Below are 16,036 nucleotides of genomic sequence, written 5' to 3' on the forward strand. Positions count from 1 at the left end.
AGCCATTTAAATCAGCTGTGATGGATCAAGGACACATCTAAAACCTGCAGGATACCGGCTCTCGAGGCCTGGAGTTGGCCACCCCTGCACTAGAGGCAGGCTCTGCCATGGTTGGATGGTTATAAATGTAGAAAAGTATTTTCACTTCATTTCATTTTTTTTTATCCACCATGTAGTACCATCTAGAAAACCTCTAATTAGCACAGCTTCATTTTTCAGCATGACAATGATCCCAAACACACTGCCAGTGTGGTAAAAGATATGGATGTGGATAGAAAAACACACAATGTATCACTCTCAGCCATAAATTGACCTCCCCAGAACGCCGACCGCAACATTACCGAAGCAGTGTGGGATCATCTTGACAGAGAACAGAACAAAAGTCAGCCAACATCCAAACAAGACCTTTGAATGTCCTTCAAGAAGCCTGGAGGACTATTCCTGAAGACTAGTTAAATGAACAAAAGCTGCCTAAGAGATTTCAGGCTGTGCTGAAAAATAAGGGTTGACATACCAAAATTGACAAATACTGACTTCAAGATTATTAGACTTGTACAAACTTTTTTTTTTCTGTATTTCCATTTATGTTTGTACTTATTTCCCATTTTCTAACAAAATATATAGAGTTTTTAGACAGGAATGTACACTTCAGCTTCTTTGCAAATAAAGGTTAAGACTTCAGTGAATAAAGGACATTGTCGTTCCAGTTTAGTGTGTTTTCTGACACGTTTGAAGCTCAAACAAAGCTGGTTATATTAGTGTTGTGGGTTTTTTGAAACCTAGGACACACTGAAATGTTCTTAATCTGGCCTTGTGGGTTAGTGAGTATGAGACTAGGTTTGTCTTGAAAGACTGGCCCTCGTGACTAAAAACTTTGTTCTTCGTTCATTTGTCTGCAGTTCTTCCTCAGCTTTCCTCGTTGGCCTCTCCTGTTCCTCCCGCAGTTCACGCTGAATCCCACATAAAACACACAGCCTTTATATGATATAAATTAATATTGGTTCTTCTTTGTCCTTATACAAAAAATGCAGTGTAACTGAAATTTTAGTAGTTTGCTTAATTGTCCTTGATTCTCAGCAGTAACACAAATGAATGTTTCCAAATTTTTATTTAATTTTTTTCATTTTTGCAAACATTTCAGGTTATTAATAGAACATGTTGCTAACGTAAACAAAACAAATGAAACACTGTTGCTGTGGACTGAGTTTCCTCTTAAGGCATCTAGAGTATGTTAGGTACCCAGCTGTACCTTTAGAAGAACAAGTACCTCCACATTTTCAGGATGTTGGTATCGATTTGGTACTGAAGTATCTGTTTTTGTCACATCCCTAAAAACGACAGTCTAGTGTATTTCTCCGATGACACTCTATAGTACAAACATGTTTGCAGCAGAGCTCACAAAGACCTTTTCATGCTTTTGTCGGCTGAAGTTGCCGTCGCTACTATAAAGACCTGTGGTTTAATTTTTGTGGCTGTACTTTAATTTGGCTTTGGATCGTTTTAATTCTTCCTCGTTTTTGTGGCAGCATGTAGTGGGTGTTTTTGTTCCGGCTTGGAAGAGCAGAAATCGACTCTTAGTTGCCAGATGTCTATATTACAAAGCAGGATTTCAACTTATCTAGGTAACCTGGAGTTAACCCTGAAGTTTTCTGTAGTGTGAAGGTGGATCACTTCTTACTGGGGGGCATCACCATGGTAACGCACTCTGACCCTAACCTGCTCCGGAGCAGATTATGTTCTGGATTAGAGATCAACAGGTATGAAATCACTGTGTACATGACAGTGTGTACATAACATCACCATTCCTGCAAGACCCCAGAGACCTCTGTATACGAAATAGGAAGGTCAGAAGTCTTTGCGTTTCTCTGACTGTCAGTAGGTTAATTCTCAGATCCAGCTTTATTACTTTTTTCCTCTGTTGGCCTCAGATTAATTTACAACAGTTTCATTGTTCCATCAGCATTAATTAGAACTAATTACATTTGGAAATTTTGCTGGCTTTCCTTCTTACCCTCAAGGAGGCTAAACTTTATTCATATCTGAGCTCTTTCTAGTCTTACTGGCTAAAACTTGCATGCATTCATACAGCACTTTGAATACTGAACACTGCTTTTCCTCTGGCACACACTCACCCTGCAGCACCTGTGTTGCTTTGATTCTGTGTTGTGCGTTTTAAATTTTTCTAACATTACACTTTGCTATTCCTATGCTGCCAATACACTGTGTTCGTGATTAGCCAGATGCTGCTAGCGCCACTCCTTCCTGTGAACCCATTTGTAACTAGAACCCTGGGTTACTGAGTCAATAACCAGTTTTATTTGGCTATAAGGGTAAATGAAGTTAACAGAAAGATCCCTTTGAAATGCTGAACTTGTGGTAGTACAAGCCTGAGTACTAGTCAGACAAAAAGTAGATTATTTAGACTTTAAAGAGTCAACTAAGCAATGCTGTAAACGAATGTTGATGATTTCTTCTTTGTGCTCTGTTTTTCAGTGAATCAAGTATTTGCCAGGCTCGGGCCACTGTGATGATCTATGATGATGGCAATAAGAAGTGGCTTCCTGCGGGCACCGGACCCCAAACCTTCAGCAGGGTGCAGATCTATCACAACCCAAGCAACAATGCCTTTAGGGTAGTGGGACGCAAGATGCAGACAGATCAGCAGGTACATCTGCCAGCTTTGGGCAGGCTTAGCATAGTGTCTGGCTTTGTGAGATGTGTGTAGTGTCTGTCATGTGGCCTGTGGGCGTCTGTGTTGTTTAAAGGTGTCTGAGTAAGCAAGAGTGAGAATACTGGGTGCCCATTCATTGACATCATTGTAAATGATACCCTAAACTGTATCTGTTTGTTATATGGAGAGTATTTACTGTAAGTATAGTTTTATTAGAAGCACTTGAGAACATTTTTACATCGTCTACCACTGTGCTGTTTATGTCCCTCCCCCCTAAACCCTCTGCCCATCCAAGAAGCCACAGGAAGGATAATAAATCACAACCAAACCTATTTTCTGTCCCCTTGTTTGGTTGCAGAGCAGTTTTAGACTCTACCTTATGTTGCAGTTATTTACACTCACTGGCCACTTTATTGGGTACACCTGGCTAGTATACAAACTCTTGCCTTCAGAACTACCATAATTATTCATGACACAGATTCAACAAAGTGCTGGAAACATTCTTCAGATTTTTTTGGTCCATGCTAACTTGATGTCATCACACAGTTGCTTCAGATTTGTTGGATGCACATCCATAATGGGATTCATCTGTTCCACCACATCCCAAAGGTGCTCTACAAGACGGGATGGAACCAGTCTCATGTTGTTTATGCCACTGAGACCTAAGATCGGATCAGATGACATTTTTCCAATTTTTCTGTTGTCCAATTTTAGTGAGCCTGTGTGAAATTTAGCCTCAGTTTCCTGTTCTTAGCTGACAGAGGTGGCACCTGGTGCAGTCATCTGCTCTAACCCATCTGCTTCAATGGTTCAGAGATGCTTCTCTGCATACCTTGGTTGTAATAAATGGCTCATTAGACAGGCTTCCTATCAGTTCAAAGCACTCTGGCTCTGCTCCTCTGACCTCTGACATCTTCTTGTAGAGAACTGCCCCTCGCTGGACATTTTCTCTTTCAGACCATGCTTTGTAAACCCCATAAATGGTTGTGTGGGGAAAATCCCCATAGATCAGCTTTCTGAAATACTCAGGCCAGTCTGTGCGGCACTATCATGCCACATTTATAATCAGTTAAATCACCTTTCTTCCTCATTGTGATGCTTGGGTTGAACTTCAGCAGGTCATCTTGACCATGTGTACATGAGTTGCTGCCATGAGATTGGCTGACTAGATATTAGCATTAATGAGCAGTTGATCACGTGTACTTAGTGGCCGGTCAGTGTATGGTCTAACTAGTTTCCTCATAGTTTCTCTCTGATGTCTGTGTGTCTGAGAGAGAGAGACAGAAAGGGGGAGGGGTGGAGCAAGCAAGGCTTCTGTGGGGAGCCACTGTATTAGAAACACTATGAATTTTCATTATTTTATAAACACTGATGCAAATATGATCGCATGAACCTAGCAGACAGAAGTATTTACTTTTAGGCACAGAATGAATTAATGAAACCTGATGAAAGGTGGAGCAGGGAATCCGTTAAGTTTGCGTGTGGAGCACGATCACTGCTTCACGCCGTTTGCAGCCGTTTATCCAAACACTTGCTGCTCTTAACTACACTTATAAACAGGCCCTGGGTTACCTTATTTATCTTTAAGCCTGTGTTTTAATTCCTTTCAGTGCTTTTAATCTTACAGATTTTGCTGAGCTGAGCTTTGAATCAACTGTTGTCTTAAGCAAGAGCACTTCCACCACATTCATGCTTTTGATTACTGTCAGTTTGCGAGAGGTGCACGCAAACATGCAAAGCTGTTTTTTGTGCATTGTCAGCATGCCTTTGGCATAACATGTAGGAAAGTCTTCCTTCAGTTTTGAGTGCTCAAAGCAGAGGATAATGAAGGCGTGTCTTTGTGGTTATCACCAGATTATGACTCCCCAGCTGATAAAGGTGAACCGATTCCATGTTACAAAGCAGGGCAGCCTGAGTTTGGGTGCGTCTGTTCTTGATACGCCCGTCTTAGTGTCTCTCTCTCTCCCCTTCTTTAAACATTCAGCACTCTGAAGTGTTCCCCAGAGACGTGTCTTAAAGTGGAAGATGTTTCCTGTGAGATAGTTAGCCTGTTCAGCCATTTCCTGTGACAATTTAGGACGTAGTTTGATACCCAGTAAGGACTCTATATTTGTGTCTGACGGAAACATCCAAGTGAGTTTAGGCTTGTGGTTAATGAGAGCAGCAGGAAGAAAATGAGAATTTTCTGTCTCTCCTTTTCATGTTCTCCTCTTCCTTTTTTTCTTTTTTCTTGTGCCTGTGGTGTCTTTAGAAGTGTCTTTGTGGTGTCACGCTTGTTTTATGCATCCTGGTGTGATTTAAGACGAGTTAAAAAGCACAAGTGGAACCTGCGGCATTAAGGCTTTTCATCATGCCACAGGTTTTACTTGATTCCTTTTATCCTGATTCGTGATGCAATTCTCTTTGCATCTACACACTACCTTGCTATTTTTAAACAGGAAGACTGAAGTTGTATTTGTTTATTTTTAATGATGATGATGATGTCTACAGTGGCAGATGAACTTGCTACCCTTACATTCAGTGCATGCTGCCCCCCTGTGACAGGGTCTCCTATCCTCCCCTCTCCTCTGTGGAATCCAGAGGCTGTTAAACAAATAGTGAAATGGCATGTCAGCACATTCAGGCAAACACTCAAACCCAGAACGTTTTTCCCCAGCTCCATAAGCTTCACACCACCTGGTGGTTGGAATCTGTACCAGCATACCACAAACATTTAAGCAGATACAGTCGTGTTATGCATAAGCAGGGATATTAGGTTGTGGAGATTTTAGAAGTTGTTTTGGATATATAATTTATTTTTAAACGACTTTGTAACTCCTCTGCTCTCTTTCTCCTCCTCAGGTTGTTATAAACTGTCCAATCATTAGAGGCCTCAAGTATAATCAGGCCACACCTAATTTTCACCAGTGGCGGGATGCCCGACAAGTTTGGGGACTCAACTTTGGCAGCAAGGAGGATGCTGCTTTATTTGCCAATGGCATGAGCCACGCTCTGGAGGTCCTCAACTCCATGGCAGACGCAGGTAAATTAGCATCTGTAGCTACTCCATGGACTTTGCTTATGACTCCAGCACGAATGAAAACGTCCCAAACTTACAACTTCCTGTTTTGTGGTAACTTATCAGCCAGAACATGGTAAACATTATACTAACACCACACAGAGGTTATATATGTGTTTCTTGTCAATCAGTTAGAGAAAAAAGGCATGTGATTGAGCTGATATTAACACCGCCCTGGACCGCATGAAACACCTTGCTAACAAGCTTCCTTCAAGTGATGAGTATGATTCACAGTGATGTACAACAAACAGGGTAGCTGGGTAGATATAAAAAAGTCAAATAATGTTATTTGTTTGGCCTCGTGCTGCTGTGCTGGCTACAGTTGTGCACAGAGTTGGTGTAAATGCATGAAAATTACTCACTCAGATCACATTTTGTCATTTAGACGTAGACTTTATTAATTCCACACTGGGGGAATTCACATGTTACAGCAACACTGGATTTATTTATTTATTTTTAAATAAGGAAAAAAAATGATACAAGTGTCATTTCTACTATTTACAAATGGTTGCTATATACAATAAGTATTTGTCATTGTCATATTTTTCATATGTGCATAAAGTGCAGTGGGAGTAAACCTTTATTTTTGTAGGTATCTATTGTGTGTAATGTACAGTCTGACCGCTGTTGGGATGAAGGACCTGCGATAGAGCTGCGTCCTACACTGTGGCTGTTAGAGTTAAACACACTATTTCTTAGACATCAGTCCACACGTGTCCATCCAATCCTGTTAAATAGAAAATAGTTTGAATATTTCCTCAGAAGGAATCCTGGTATTCATCGAACACATAATTAGAACTTCTGTTGTTGTTTTGTTTTGTTTTTTTAAAATGTGTTCATTTTTAACAGTTTCAGCACTTATTCATAGTCAGTGTTGTTCTTACCTCTGCTTATTTACAACAGCTGGCTATTTAAATGAATACTCTGTATATCCTGTGTCGCTGAGCCATGAAAAATACTTGATAAAATGTAGCATTGTAAATGCTTGATTAGTGGGCACCACCCATTTGAGGTCCCTGTGTGTCATATCGTGGCTGTCCACACTGTCTGCAGACTTTGTACAGTATCAACAGCACAGATATAAAAAAGTGTGTACGTCTGTAAAAGCACAGATTGGATAAACTTGAGCGTGTCAGGAGTTATTGCTTCATAGTAATCATCACAAATGTTTTCTATTTTCTGTTTTGGCAGGTTATGCTACCCTCCCCCGCCCCATGTCAAATGGGCCTTCTCCTGAAGAGCTTGAACAACAGCGGAGGTACCTTGAAGACTTTCTGCTAAATGCAGTCCGCCTTCTTCACTTTGCTAGTTGTAATCCACCGCTGGTCGCATTTTACTGCTTCTCCGCTTGCATATCTTCTGGGCTTGGTTCAGCTGATAACTCTGATTACATTTCCAGGTTTCAGCTTGGTCGTAAATGACTGTTTGTTTAATAATCAGATATTTTTTCTGATTCTTTTTTGTTTACCTCTTATGTGAGCTTACGGTACTGTGCGGCCATGTGAAGTGTATGTTTTCTAACTGATGCAAACAATCTCCTGGGTTCAGTTGCATAACAATCAATAGCAAGTCGAGCTGTTTTGGCTCTGCAGTAGTCCACTTGGCAGGGTTAGGGCACACACGCATATGCAGAGGATTTGATGGCATTAGCTTGACGCTGACGCTGTTAAAGCCTTAGTCAGCCCGTGTAGTTTAAAGGTTAAAAAGACAGTAAAGTGGATGCTGCTTACATTTTCCCGCTTACATTTTCCCGCCATGTCTCCATCAGCCTGTCCCATCAGCGAGACACTTGGACTCGCATGGACTAAGCATTAACCTTTTAATCTTATTTACACTAAAAGGTGATAAAGATCAGAGTCTAGGTGGATTTTATAATCGGCATTGCTGCTTGCCTGGCTGTCTCATTATCCAGTGGCGCGCTGAGGCTCAGGGAGCTTCTAAAACCTTAAAAGTCCAACAGAGATGCAGGTGTTTGTGGGTAATATTTGAAGCTGTAAACATCGATGATGTTCAGCAGTTGTGAAAAGAGGCAGAATAACAGACATGAATGCGATCGCCCCTCACCCTTTCCTTGGCTCGCTGCTTGACATCATGTGTGATTACGGGCATGTGTGTGGCTCTGCACTTTAGTGTGTGTACACTGTGTACAGTGTATGTGTGGTGCTCTGTAATCAGCTGTTATGAGTGGCAGATGTGTTGGGGAGAGGAGAGAGATGTAGCCAACCGAGGTAACTCGCATTGGATCATTTTGACCAGCTGTGGACTTTTTAGTGATAGACTAATTAAAAGTGAAATTCACCTCATGTCCTTTTACCAAATTCTCTAGATTTTATAAAACTGTTTGTTTGAAATGTTAGAAGTTGCCCTGAAACAGCGGCTGGTGCATAAATAATTCAGATATCTACAGGACACTTGCACATGATTCAAGGCTTTCTGAGTCTCAGACTTTAATTTAATTGTGGGCCAGTTTATGGTAATTGCTCTTGGTTTATTTTAAATGTGTTCACATACAGATGTGACAGATTTGTTTGTTTGTGCACAGGTTGGAGCAGCAGAGGTTGGAACAGCAGGACCGGGAGCGTCAGGAGAGAGAAAGACAGGAGCGGGAGCGGCAGGAAAGAGAGAGGCTGGAAAGAGAAAGACAAGCTGCTGCAGGTCAGGAAACACCTGCGCTGGTCAACATAACACCACTTGACATTAATACACTTCAGTTTTGTTCTGTTTCAGCGTTATACTCAGATAAATGTGCAGCACATGATCGCCCTGAAGGGAAAGCTGGAATTCATTCTGCGTACCAAAAACAACAGGGGATTTTAAGACTGATACAGGGTCGTGTCAGACAGAGGTTGTGACTTTTTCTTTCACTGGCTGAATTTTTGTTTTTTTGTTTTTAAACGTTGATGGAAAATCTGAAGGCTGTCCCTAATTCTGAACCGTAATAGTAAATGATTCATGCACAACACCGTCGAGAACTGCGCTCTCAACATCTGTGCCGCGTCTTTCTTGACATCAGACATCATATATTAGAATTGTCGATCAAGGTCTTGGAGTGTCTGTATCCACAAGCAGTCACAGAGGGGGTGCAGCTGCACCGGGTACAAAACCATGCTGCTGGATGCTCTCCAGATAAACCAAGTGCTTATAGGATTGGGAAGCAGATAAGATGCTGCTGGTAATTCCAGTGTCCAGCAGAGTGAAAATTCAGCATTCAAATCACAATTAAATCAGACATTAAAAGTGGTTTGTCCAACGCAGAAAAATATAAAACCACTAGACATGGAGCATCAATCAAGCTGTTTAAGTTAAATTGGAATTTTTAGATGCAGGAGCTGTTTTAGTGCTTTAGGTGCTGCCTCTATGCTCTGTTTATGCTTTTGACAGTTTTAGATAGTGAGGATCAGTCATGCCCTCTGTATCATACAGAAGCCATCTAAGCATTGTTTTGAATTTTGTTTACCTGCGTCATGCTGTCATTGGTGTGAATCTTCTCTGAATACTTTGCAAACTGATGGTCCTTCTCTGTCCAGTTCCTCCAGCCCCTCCAGCTCCTCCACTGGCCACTGGAGGCCCCGCTCCTCCACCGGCTCCTCCTCCACCCCCTGGCCCTCCTCCAGCTCCTGCCCCTCCTCCAGCAGCTGGCATCCCCCCGCCTCCGGGACCACCTCCCACAGGACCTCCCCCGGCCCCACCCCTGCCCACTTCGGATGGCGGAAATGGCATTGGCGGTGGGGGAGGAGGGGCAGGAGGGGGCTTGGCGGCTGCCCTTGCAGGAGCTAAACTCCGCAAAGTATCCAAGGTGTGTATGTGCCAGATTTGACTGTTACTTTGCCGCTGCTGTTAAAGGCCTCGTTAGCATACAATTGACAAATCACTCAATCTGTCATGTGCTTCTCTCATTATTCTAATTGGATATTCCGCTGTTGTAATGACACAATACTAAGAGTTATTTAGAGATGTAGATCTGTGACACCACCATCCATCCTTTTGCTATTTGCTGCCCTCAGCAGGATGATGGCCCGTCTGCTCCTCAAACTCCAACTCCAGTTTCCAGAACTGAGTCCACCCGCAGCAGCAACGCATCCATTGGAGGAGGAGGAGGAGGAGGGGGTTTGATGGGTGAAATGAGTGCCATCTTGGCACGCAGGTGGGTGACGCCACAGGTTTGAAGCCACATAAGGTTTTATATTAACTAGTTACAATCTTCACTTGTCTTTTGATCAATAATCATTTATTACATGCGTTATATTCAGTCAGCTCTTGCAAGTTTTTCTGCTTGATTATTAAACTTAGTATTTTTATTTTCCTTTATCAGGAGAAAAGCTGCAGACACTGGAGAGAAGCCACCTGTGAAACCACAAGATAATGTGAGGGTCGGCTTTTTGTCAAATTGTTTTTGTAATGATAATTTTATTCTTGGACTTTATTAAAGTAGCTTTGCATCCTTTATAGTTCAAATAGCCCTTATTTATGCCTTGATGCATTCTCAATCATCCAATAGAGTAAATCTCCAAAAAGTTGATTCTGTTCATCTGGACTTAGCGTTTTGTGGGAGAAACGTTTCGTCACTCATCCAAGTGACTTCTTCAGTCTCAGCTGACTGCAGGTTTCCCCAAATATTATAAACAGTGCATTTGCATAATGACTGAAACCAGCCCACTGAAGGAACAATGGGCTGGGAGGTCAGTTCCTTAATTTTAATTGTGCAAATTCTCATACGTGTCAGGAGTATCGGAGCAGTTGAGACGCATTTTTTCTAAACACCGGGTCTCTGTGGCTTTTAAACCCCAAAACACGCTGCGCCAAAAACTGGTCCACCCCAAGGATCGGGTCCCCCGACACAGAGTAACATAGTGTACGCTGTTAAGTGCCAGGAGGATTGCCAGGATTTATACATCGGGGAAACCAAACAACCTCTGGCGAAGCGGATGGCACAACACAGAAGAGCTAACTCGTCAGGCCAGGACTCTGCAGTCTGTTTACACCTACAGGCCAGTGGACACTCTTTCAATGAGGATGTACACATCCTGGACAGGGAGGAACGCTGGTTTGAGCGCGAAGTCAAGGAGGCCATTTACGTGAAAAGGGAAAGACCATCTCTGAATCGAGGAGGGGGCCTAGGGGTACATCTTACGCCATCTTACAATGCTGTGTTTGCAGCCATTCCCCAACTCTCTGTGAATGGTACTCATGGCTATTGATCAGTGGGTTTTGGTCAGTGGCTGTTGATCAATGGTCATGAGAATTTGCAAAATTAAAATTAAGGAACTGACCTCCCAGCCCATTGTTCCTTCAGTGGGCTGGTTTCAGTCATTATGCAAATGTACTGTTTATAAGATTGGAGAAACCTGCAGTCAGCTGAGACTGAAGAAATCATTTGGATGAGTGACGAAACGTTTCTCCCACAAAAAGCTACATCCAGATGAACAGAATCAACTTTTTGGAGATCCCTTATTTATCTTACAGTGAGCCTCGACCCAGCCCCATAGTTCATTCAATATATAAAACAAGCCGTTACTACTAGCTACTGATATACTCTCCCCTGTAAGCCAGCTTTGTCCTGATTGGTTGCCCCTCGTAAATAAAACATTTAAACAGCAGGTGGGTGGGGTTTCTATGGAAGCCCGTTTCCGCCACTAAAAAAAAAAAAAAAGCTAGTATCCATAACTCGAAATTTCGAGTTATATTTCTCGAAATTTCGAGATAATAACTCGAAATTTCGAGAAATATAACTCGAAATTTCGAGTTACTTTTCTCAAAATTTCGAGTTAGCTCTGCCAATCAAAAATATACGTGAATGAGGTCGCTTTCTTGTTACCCGGAAGCATATGGCGCAGGACCGCGCACTCAAAAACGGATCCCAACAAATTAAAGTATGTTTGCTGATAGTAACACCATGTGATTCAGCTAATAACACAGGGATTTCATCATTTGTGAAGCCAGGCTGAAAACACTCAGCAATCTGTGCATTCACGACTGGATGTAATACCGGTAGCTTAGCTGTAGCATTTGTAGCTGAGGGCTTCAGCTTCCGGGTAACATGGAAATGACGTCATTCACGTAGATTACTGATTGGCAGCGCTAACTCGAAATTTCGAGTTGCTTTTCTCAAAATTTTGAGTTAATATGTCGAAATTTCGAGATAATAACTCGAAATTTCGAGAAAATAACTCGAAATTTTGAGTTATGGATCCTTTTTTTTTTTTTTTTTTAGTGGCGGAAACGGGCTTCCATAGATTTCTGTGCTCACGTTGGCAGGTTATTAAACATTGCCAAGAGTAGAATAAACGGTTGAAGCCTGAGTTTTCAACTCACACTTACAGATAAGATGTCATCATTTGACACCAGTATCATTGTAACATAACAATATAGACATGCCAGAAAGTAATGAGAAGCATAATCGGTTCCCTTTATGTAACACCAGACAAATGTAGAGTGTTTTTACATGTAACCAACCACTCAAGGCTGAGGATGACTCACTGTTAAGAGAAGTCTCCATGTTTTTTCTTCCCTCCTCTCCACAGGATGAGTCAGAGTCTCCAAGTCAAAGTGGTGAGAACTGAACAGTTTTGTCTGTAGCATGCCACCTACGTTCATTCTGATATACTGATATGAGTGAAGATTAACAACTCGTGTTTTCATACATTTTCTTTTTCAGACGCCGTCAGAAGACCTTGGGAGAAACCTTCTATGATCAGGTGAGCCAAGACGCAGTTATTTCCCTGCAGTAAATCTGTCACCTCCAGGTGTCCCATGTGTCGGTTCACCCTGTTCACCAGTGTGCGCACGTTTTTGTGTCCACCCCTGCGTCTTTGCACAAACGTGAGTTTTTTGTGCGTGTGTGCGAATGTCGTCCATTTTCATTTTAAGAGCGAGAGTGTGTGTGTGTGTGTCTCACTAACAGGAATAACTCCATCCCCAAGAGCATGGACTCCACTTCCTCATTGTCCCAAGTTCCCAGGTATACATGTGCCCCATTAATTCATGACCTTTAGCACCCCTTCCTTTATTCTTCCCTCTCAAATCTTCATGCTGGGGTAGCATATTTTACAGTTGATAGCACCATCTAATGGATGGGAGAATGGCGTGCACCCAAGCTACCCGTAGATGTAGCAGCTGAGTGTGCTGTCTCTGAAAACTGACTAATAAGATGGGAGCCTGGGTCTATGATTCATGCTTATTTTCAAGTCACTTCTCTCAGCTGGGGTTGGCTCTGTCCTCTCTGACATCTTTGATGGCTTTGTTTGTCTCTATGTTGTAGTTCAAGAACATACACGTAGTTTTTGTGGTAAAAGGTCCTAACAGAGCCATACACTACTCTTAAACCTGTGCTAGCTAGATCAGTTAATATCAGGCATTAATTTATAGCTCGTCAGCATCCTTCAGCTTCAGAAAGGTAGGTTAATGAGTTTACATAGGTTAACCTTCATTTCATTTCTGCATTCTTCCATTCACTGGTTCTTCATTTGCTCTATACTGTGGCAATGCATTTGATGAATATGCTGCACCTGTTTTGTGGAAAGATAAACATAAAATATTTGCATGTCTGTTTCATGTTTTGTTACAGGGCAAAGGCTGCAAGCAATAATAATGAAGCAAGTGGAGCCGATGACTCAGATTTAGAGAAAATGAAACAGGTAAATATGCTCATCGACCCAGCGATCGTCAGTTCTTGGCCAAAACAGCCACACTTGAATGTTTGGATCTGAATTTTTGTTATGTAAATGAGAAAGCTGATTTCTCTAAAGCTTCTGATACTCGTTTTGTTTTGCATGAATCTGGCTCCATCTGAATATGCTGGCTTGAGGTCACTTTTTGACAACAGTTTGACAATGGCAGTCTCAGACTGTTGAAATGAAGGTAGTTTGTAGCTTCCAGCTGTTTCCAGGAGTGTGTTGTTGAGTGTGTCACAAACAGGTTGGTGTGCGTTTATGCAGCTGGCACAACAGCAATAATATTAACTACTGACAATAATTACATTCCCAGCTTGGGACAGGAGCAGTCCGGATCTTATCACAGATGTGGTGTATATAATCATACTTCACAAGCTCCTGTTATTTCTAATCTGATGTGTGGGATGTTTGTTCCCATAGCTACACATAGGAAGTGGCCTCTTTAGTTATCAAAGCATCTATCAAAATAAAGCTGCCATGCAAAAAGACAGTCTGACCTCATGCATTATGTCACTGTTGTACTGTTAAATCTTGCAAGCAAACTGCAGGTAATGTGGATCGTCATTGTGTTTGCAGATTTCCATAAAAATAACCCATGCCTAAATGACAGAATTCAGTCCAGTTGATAAAGCCAACAATGTTATAGGTTTCATGCATGAAAAGGTCTTAATCCTGACAGAGGTTTAGAGAAACCTAAATTTTTCTGGTCAACACCAATGCATTGTGTTCTGCCACAAGTCAGAAAAATATATGTTGTATGTATATGGAGATTTCACATGTCACCTGGTTACTGCAAATAAACATTTTTTTTTTTCCTAAATCACAAATGTATTGCCATGGCTAACGGTTTGTCCTATTTTTCTGCAGGAGATCTTGGAGGAAGTGCGGAAAGAACTACAAAAAGTCAAAGAGGAAATTATTGGAGGTTAGATTACACTTTGGAAAAAAAACTTTAATTTTGCTCCAGTATCAGCTACTTTGTGTACTTACTGTGTGTTTCTCTTTGCTTTCACAGCCTTTATTCAGGAGCTTCAGAAGAGAAGCACATAGTTCTGCTGAGCGTCAGGTGTAACAGAGGGATGCGATGAGTGGAGCTGATCGAGGTCCGCTGAGGCCTTTCCTCCACGTCACCCTCTCATGTAGCCCAGGGATTTCTCTTTATCGTCTACACATTTTCTCTTCTCTCTCTCTTACACAAACACATGAGCATATGTGCTTACTGTACAACATCCATATTCACTTCATCTTAATGGTAACCCAGGGAACCTCCTCAAGTCGCCATTTGGCACTTTTTAACCATCACTTGCTTTTATTGCAGCGGTGATGTCCCCATCTGTACCATCTCTTCCCGCTCAGCCGTCCCGTCGTGCCCTTTTTGTGTCCCGTTCATCTGAATCATTTCAGAGCACTTAACTACCGCCAGAGTTGCTCTTGCAAGTTTGCCATCTCTAACCCCTCTTTGTTGCAGAACCCCTGCTGCTTGTGTCCTCTCCTTCTGCTATCAGATGCACCATTTTTCCTGGTAGAGAAGTCTTCAGTATTCAGGCACACTGTATTAGTCATATTTTTTACTGTAATAGAAAGAGGCTGGCATGCTGGAATCATTTTCTCCTTTTCTCAGTTGCCATGAAAATATTGAGACTTCTGCTAGTCTGTGTGGCAGCTGGATGTGGAGAGGGGAAAAAAATCAAACGAAACAGTGAAGCCATCTTCTTTAATACTGCAGCATATCTCAGTCAAGTGGACTTTAAGCTCCCGCCAAAGACTAAGAACTAAAGCGGCACAACGAAAGCCTTCACACTCCTGCTGCACAGAGATACTAGAGGAAGAGGAGACAAGCAAAGGGAAGTGTTCAACCAGAGTGCTGTGAAAGAGGAGTATGTTGTAGTTTTATGATGTGAGAAACTTATTCTCTTTGCATTGCACTTGTTCCAGAGGATGTGTGTGTGTGTGTGCGTGTGCCACACCGCCTTGATAGACTATTCCCTCTCACTTAAAATGAGACCTTATTCATTGGCCAGTGTGGCGCTCCTGCTGTCCACTGTGCTTCCGCTTGTTGTTATATTTTTTTCTTTGTTTTGTTGTGTTTTTTCCCTTCTAGATCCGTTTTCTAATTTTGAAACATGAAAAATGGCCATGATGAGGTCAATTAATTTGGCCATGACCAACTGCCTTGAGAATAAATATATAAATATATATATATATGGAAAATATATATTTGTTTTGAGGGAAATGTTAGCAAAAAAGGTGTTTCTATTTTAATTGAAATGACTGGTGAATGGGAATTTCATTATCTTTTTTTTTTTTCAATGATTTGTTTTCTAATGAAATGTTTTGTTGTTTTTTGTTTACTTTCTTTTTTCTAGAGTCTAGGCTTTTTACACTGAAATATAAAGAAAACAGCTTAGAGACACTGGATTAGAAATGCCTTTATAGTCGAATACAGTTGCTTCTTGAAACGCATCACTTTGTCTGGACTCATCTTTTCTATTGTATTTGAATTTTATGGAGTGTGGGCTCTGCTGCACACATTTTGCTATATTTAAAATCCTAAACTATTTATGCATAAAAATGTTTACTTAGAACTTGGGAAATTGTCAGTCTTCTTTTGGCTGCTCCCTTTTAGGGTTCCTCATG

General features: G+C 41.7%; 1 protein-coding gene across 3 annotated transcripts in view; it reads left to right on the plus strand.

Moving 5' to 3' along the window:
• Positions 1-15,719, plus strand: part of vaspb (vasodilator stimulated phosphoprotein b) — a 34,963-nt gene extending 19,244 nt beyond the window's left edge. Inside the window, exons 2-14 of one of the 3 annotated variants that reach the window (XM_026192146.1) lie at positions 2,494-2,665; positions 5,513-5,693; positions 6,921-6,987; positions 8,272-8,384; positions 9,257-9,525; positions 9,737-9,873; positions 10,042-10,093; positions 12,251-12,278; positions 12,385-12,424; positions 12,631-12,687; positions 13,294-13,363; positions 14,267-14,324; positions 14,415-15,719. In XM_026192146.1, the coding sequence (XP_026047931.1) occupies positions 2,494-2,665; positions 5,513-5,693; positions 6,921-6,987; positions 8,272-8,384; positions 9,257-9,525; positions 9,737-9,873; positions 10,042-10,093; positions 12,251-12,278; positions 12,385-12,424; positions 12,631-12,687; positions 13,294-13,363; positions 14,267-14,324; positions 14,415-14,449 (1,279 nt within the window). In that variant the 3' untranslated portion in view covers positions 14,450-15,719. Of the gene's footprint in view, positions 1-2,493; positions 2,666-5,512; positions 5,694-6,920; positions 6,988-8,271; positions 8,385-9,256; positions 9,526-9,733; positions 9,874-10,041; positions 10,094-12,250; positions 12,279-12,384; positions 12,425-12,630; positions 12,688-13,293; positions 13,364-14,266; positions 14,325-14,414 lie in introns of all 3 variants that reach the window. The other 2 variants (XM_026192145.1, XM_026192147.1) reach the window with 2 other exon arrangements.
• Positions 15,720-16,036: the final 317 nt, after the last annotated feature.

The sequence above is a fragment of the Astatotilapia calliptera genome, chromosome 14 (genome assembly GCF_900246225.1).
Source record: "Astatotilapia calliptera chromosome 14, fAstCal1.2, whole genome shotgun sequence".
NCBI lineage: Eukaryota > Metazoa > Chordata > Actinopteri > Cichliformes > Cichlidae > Astatotilapia > Astatotilapia calliptera.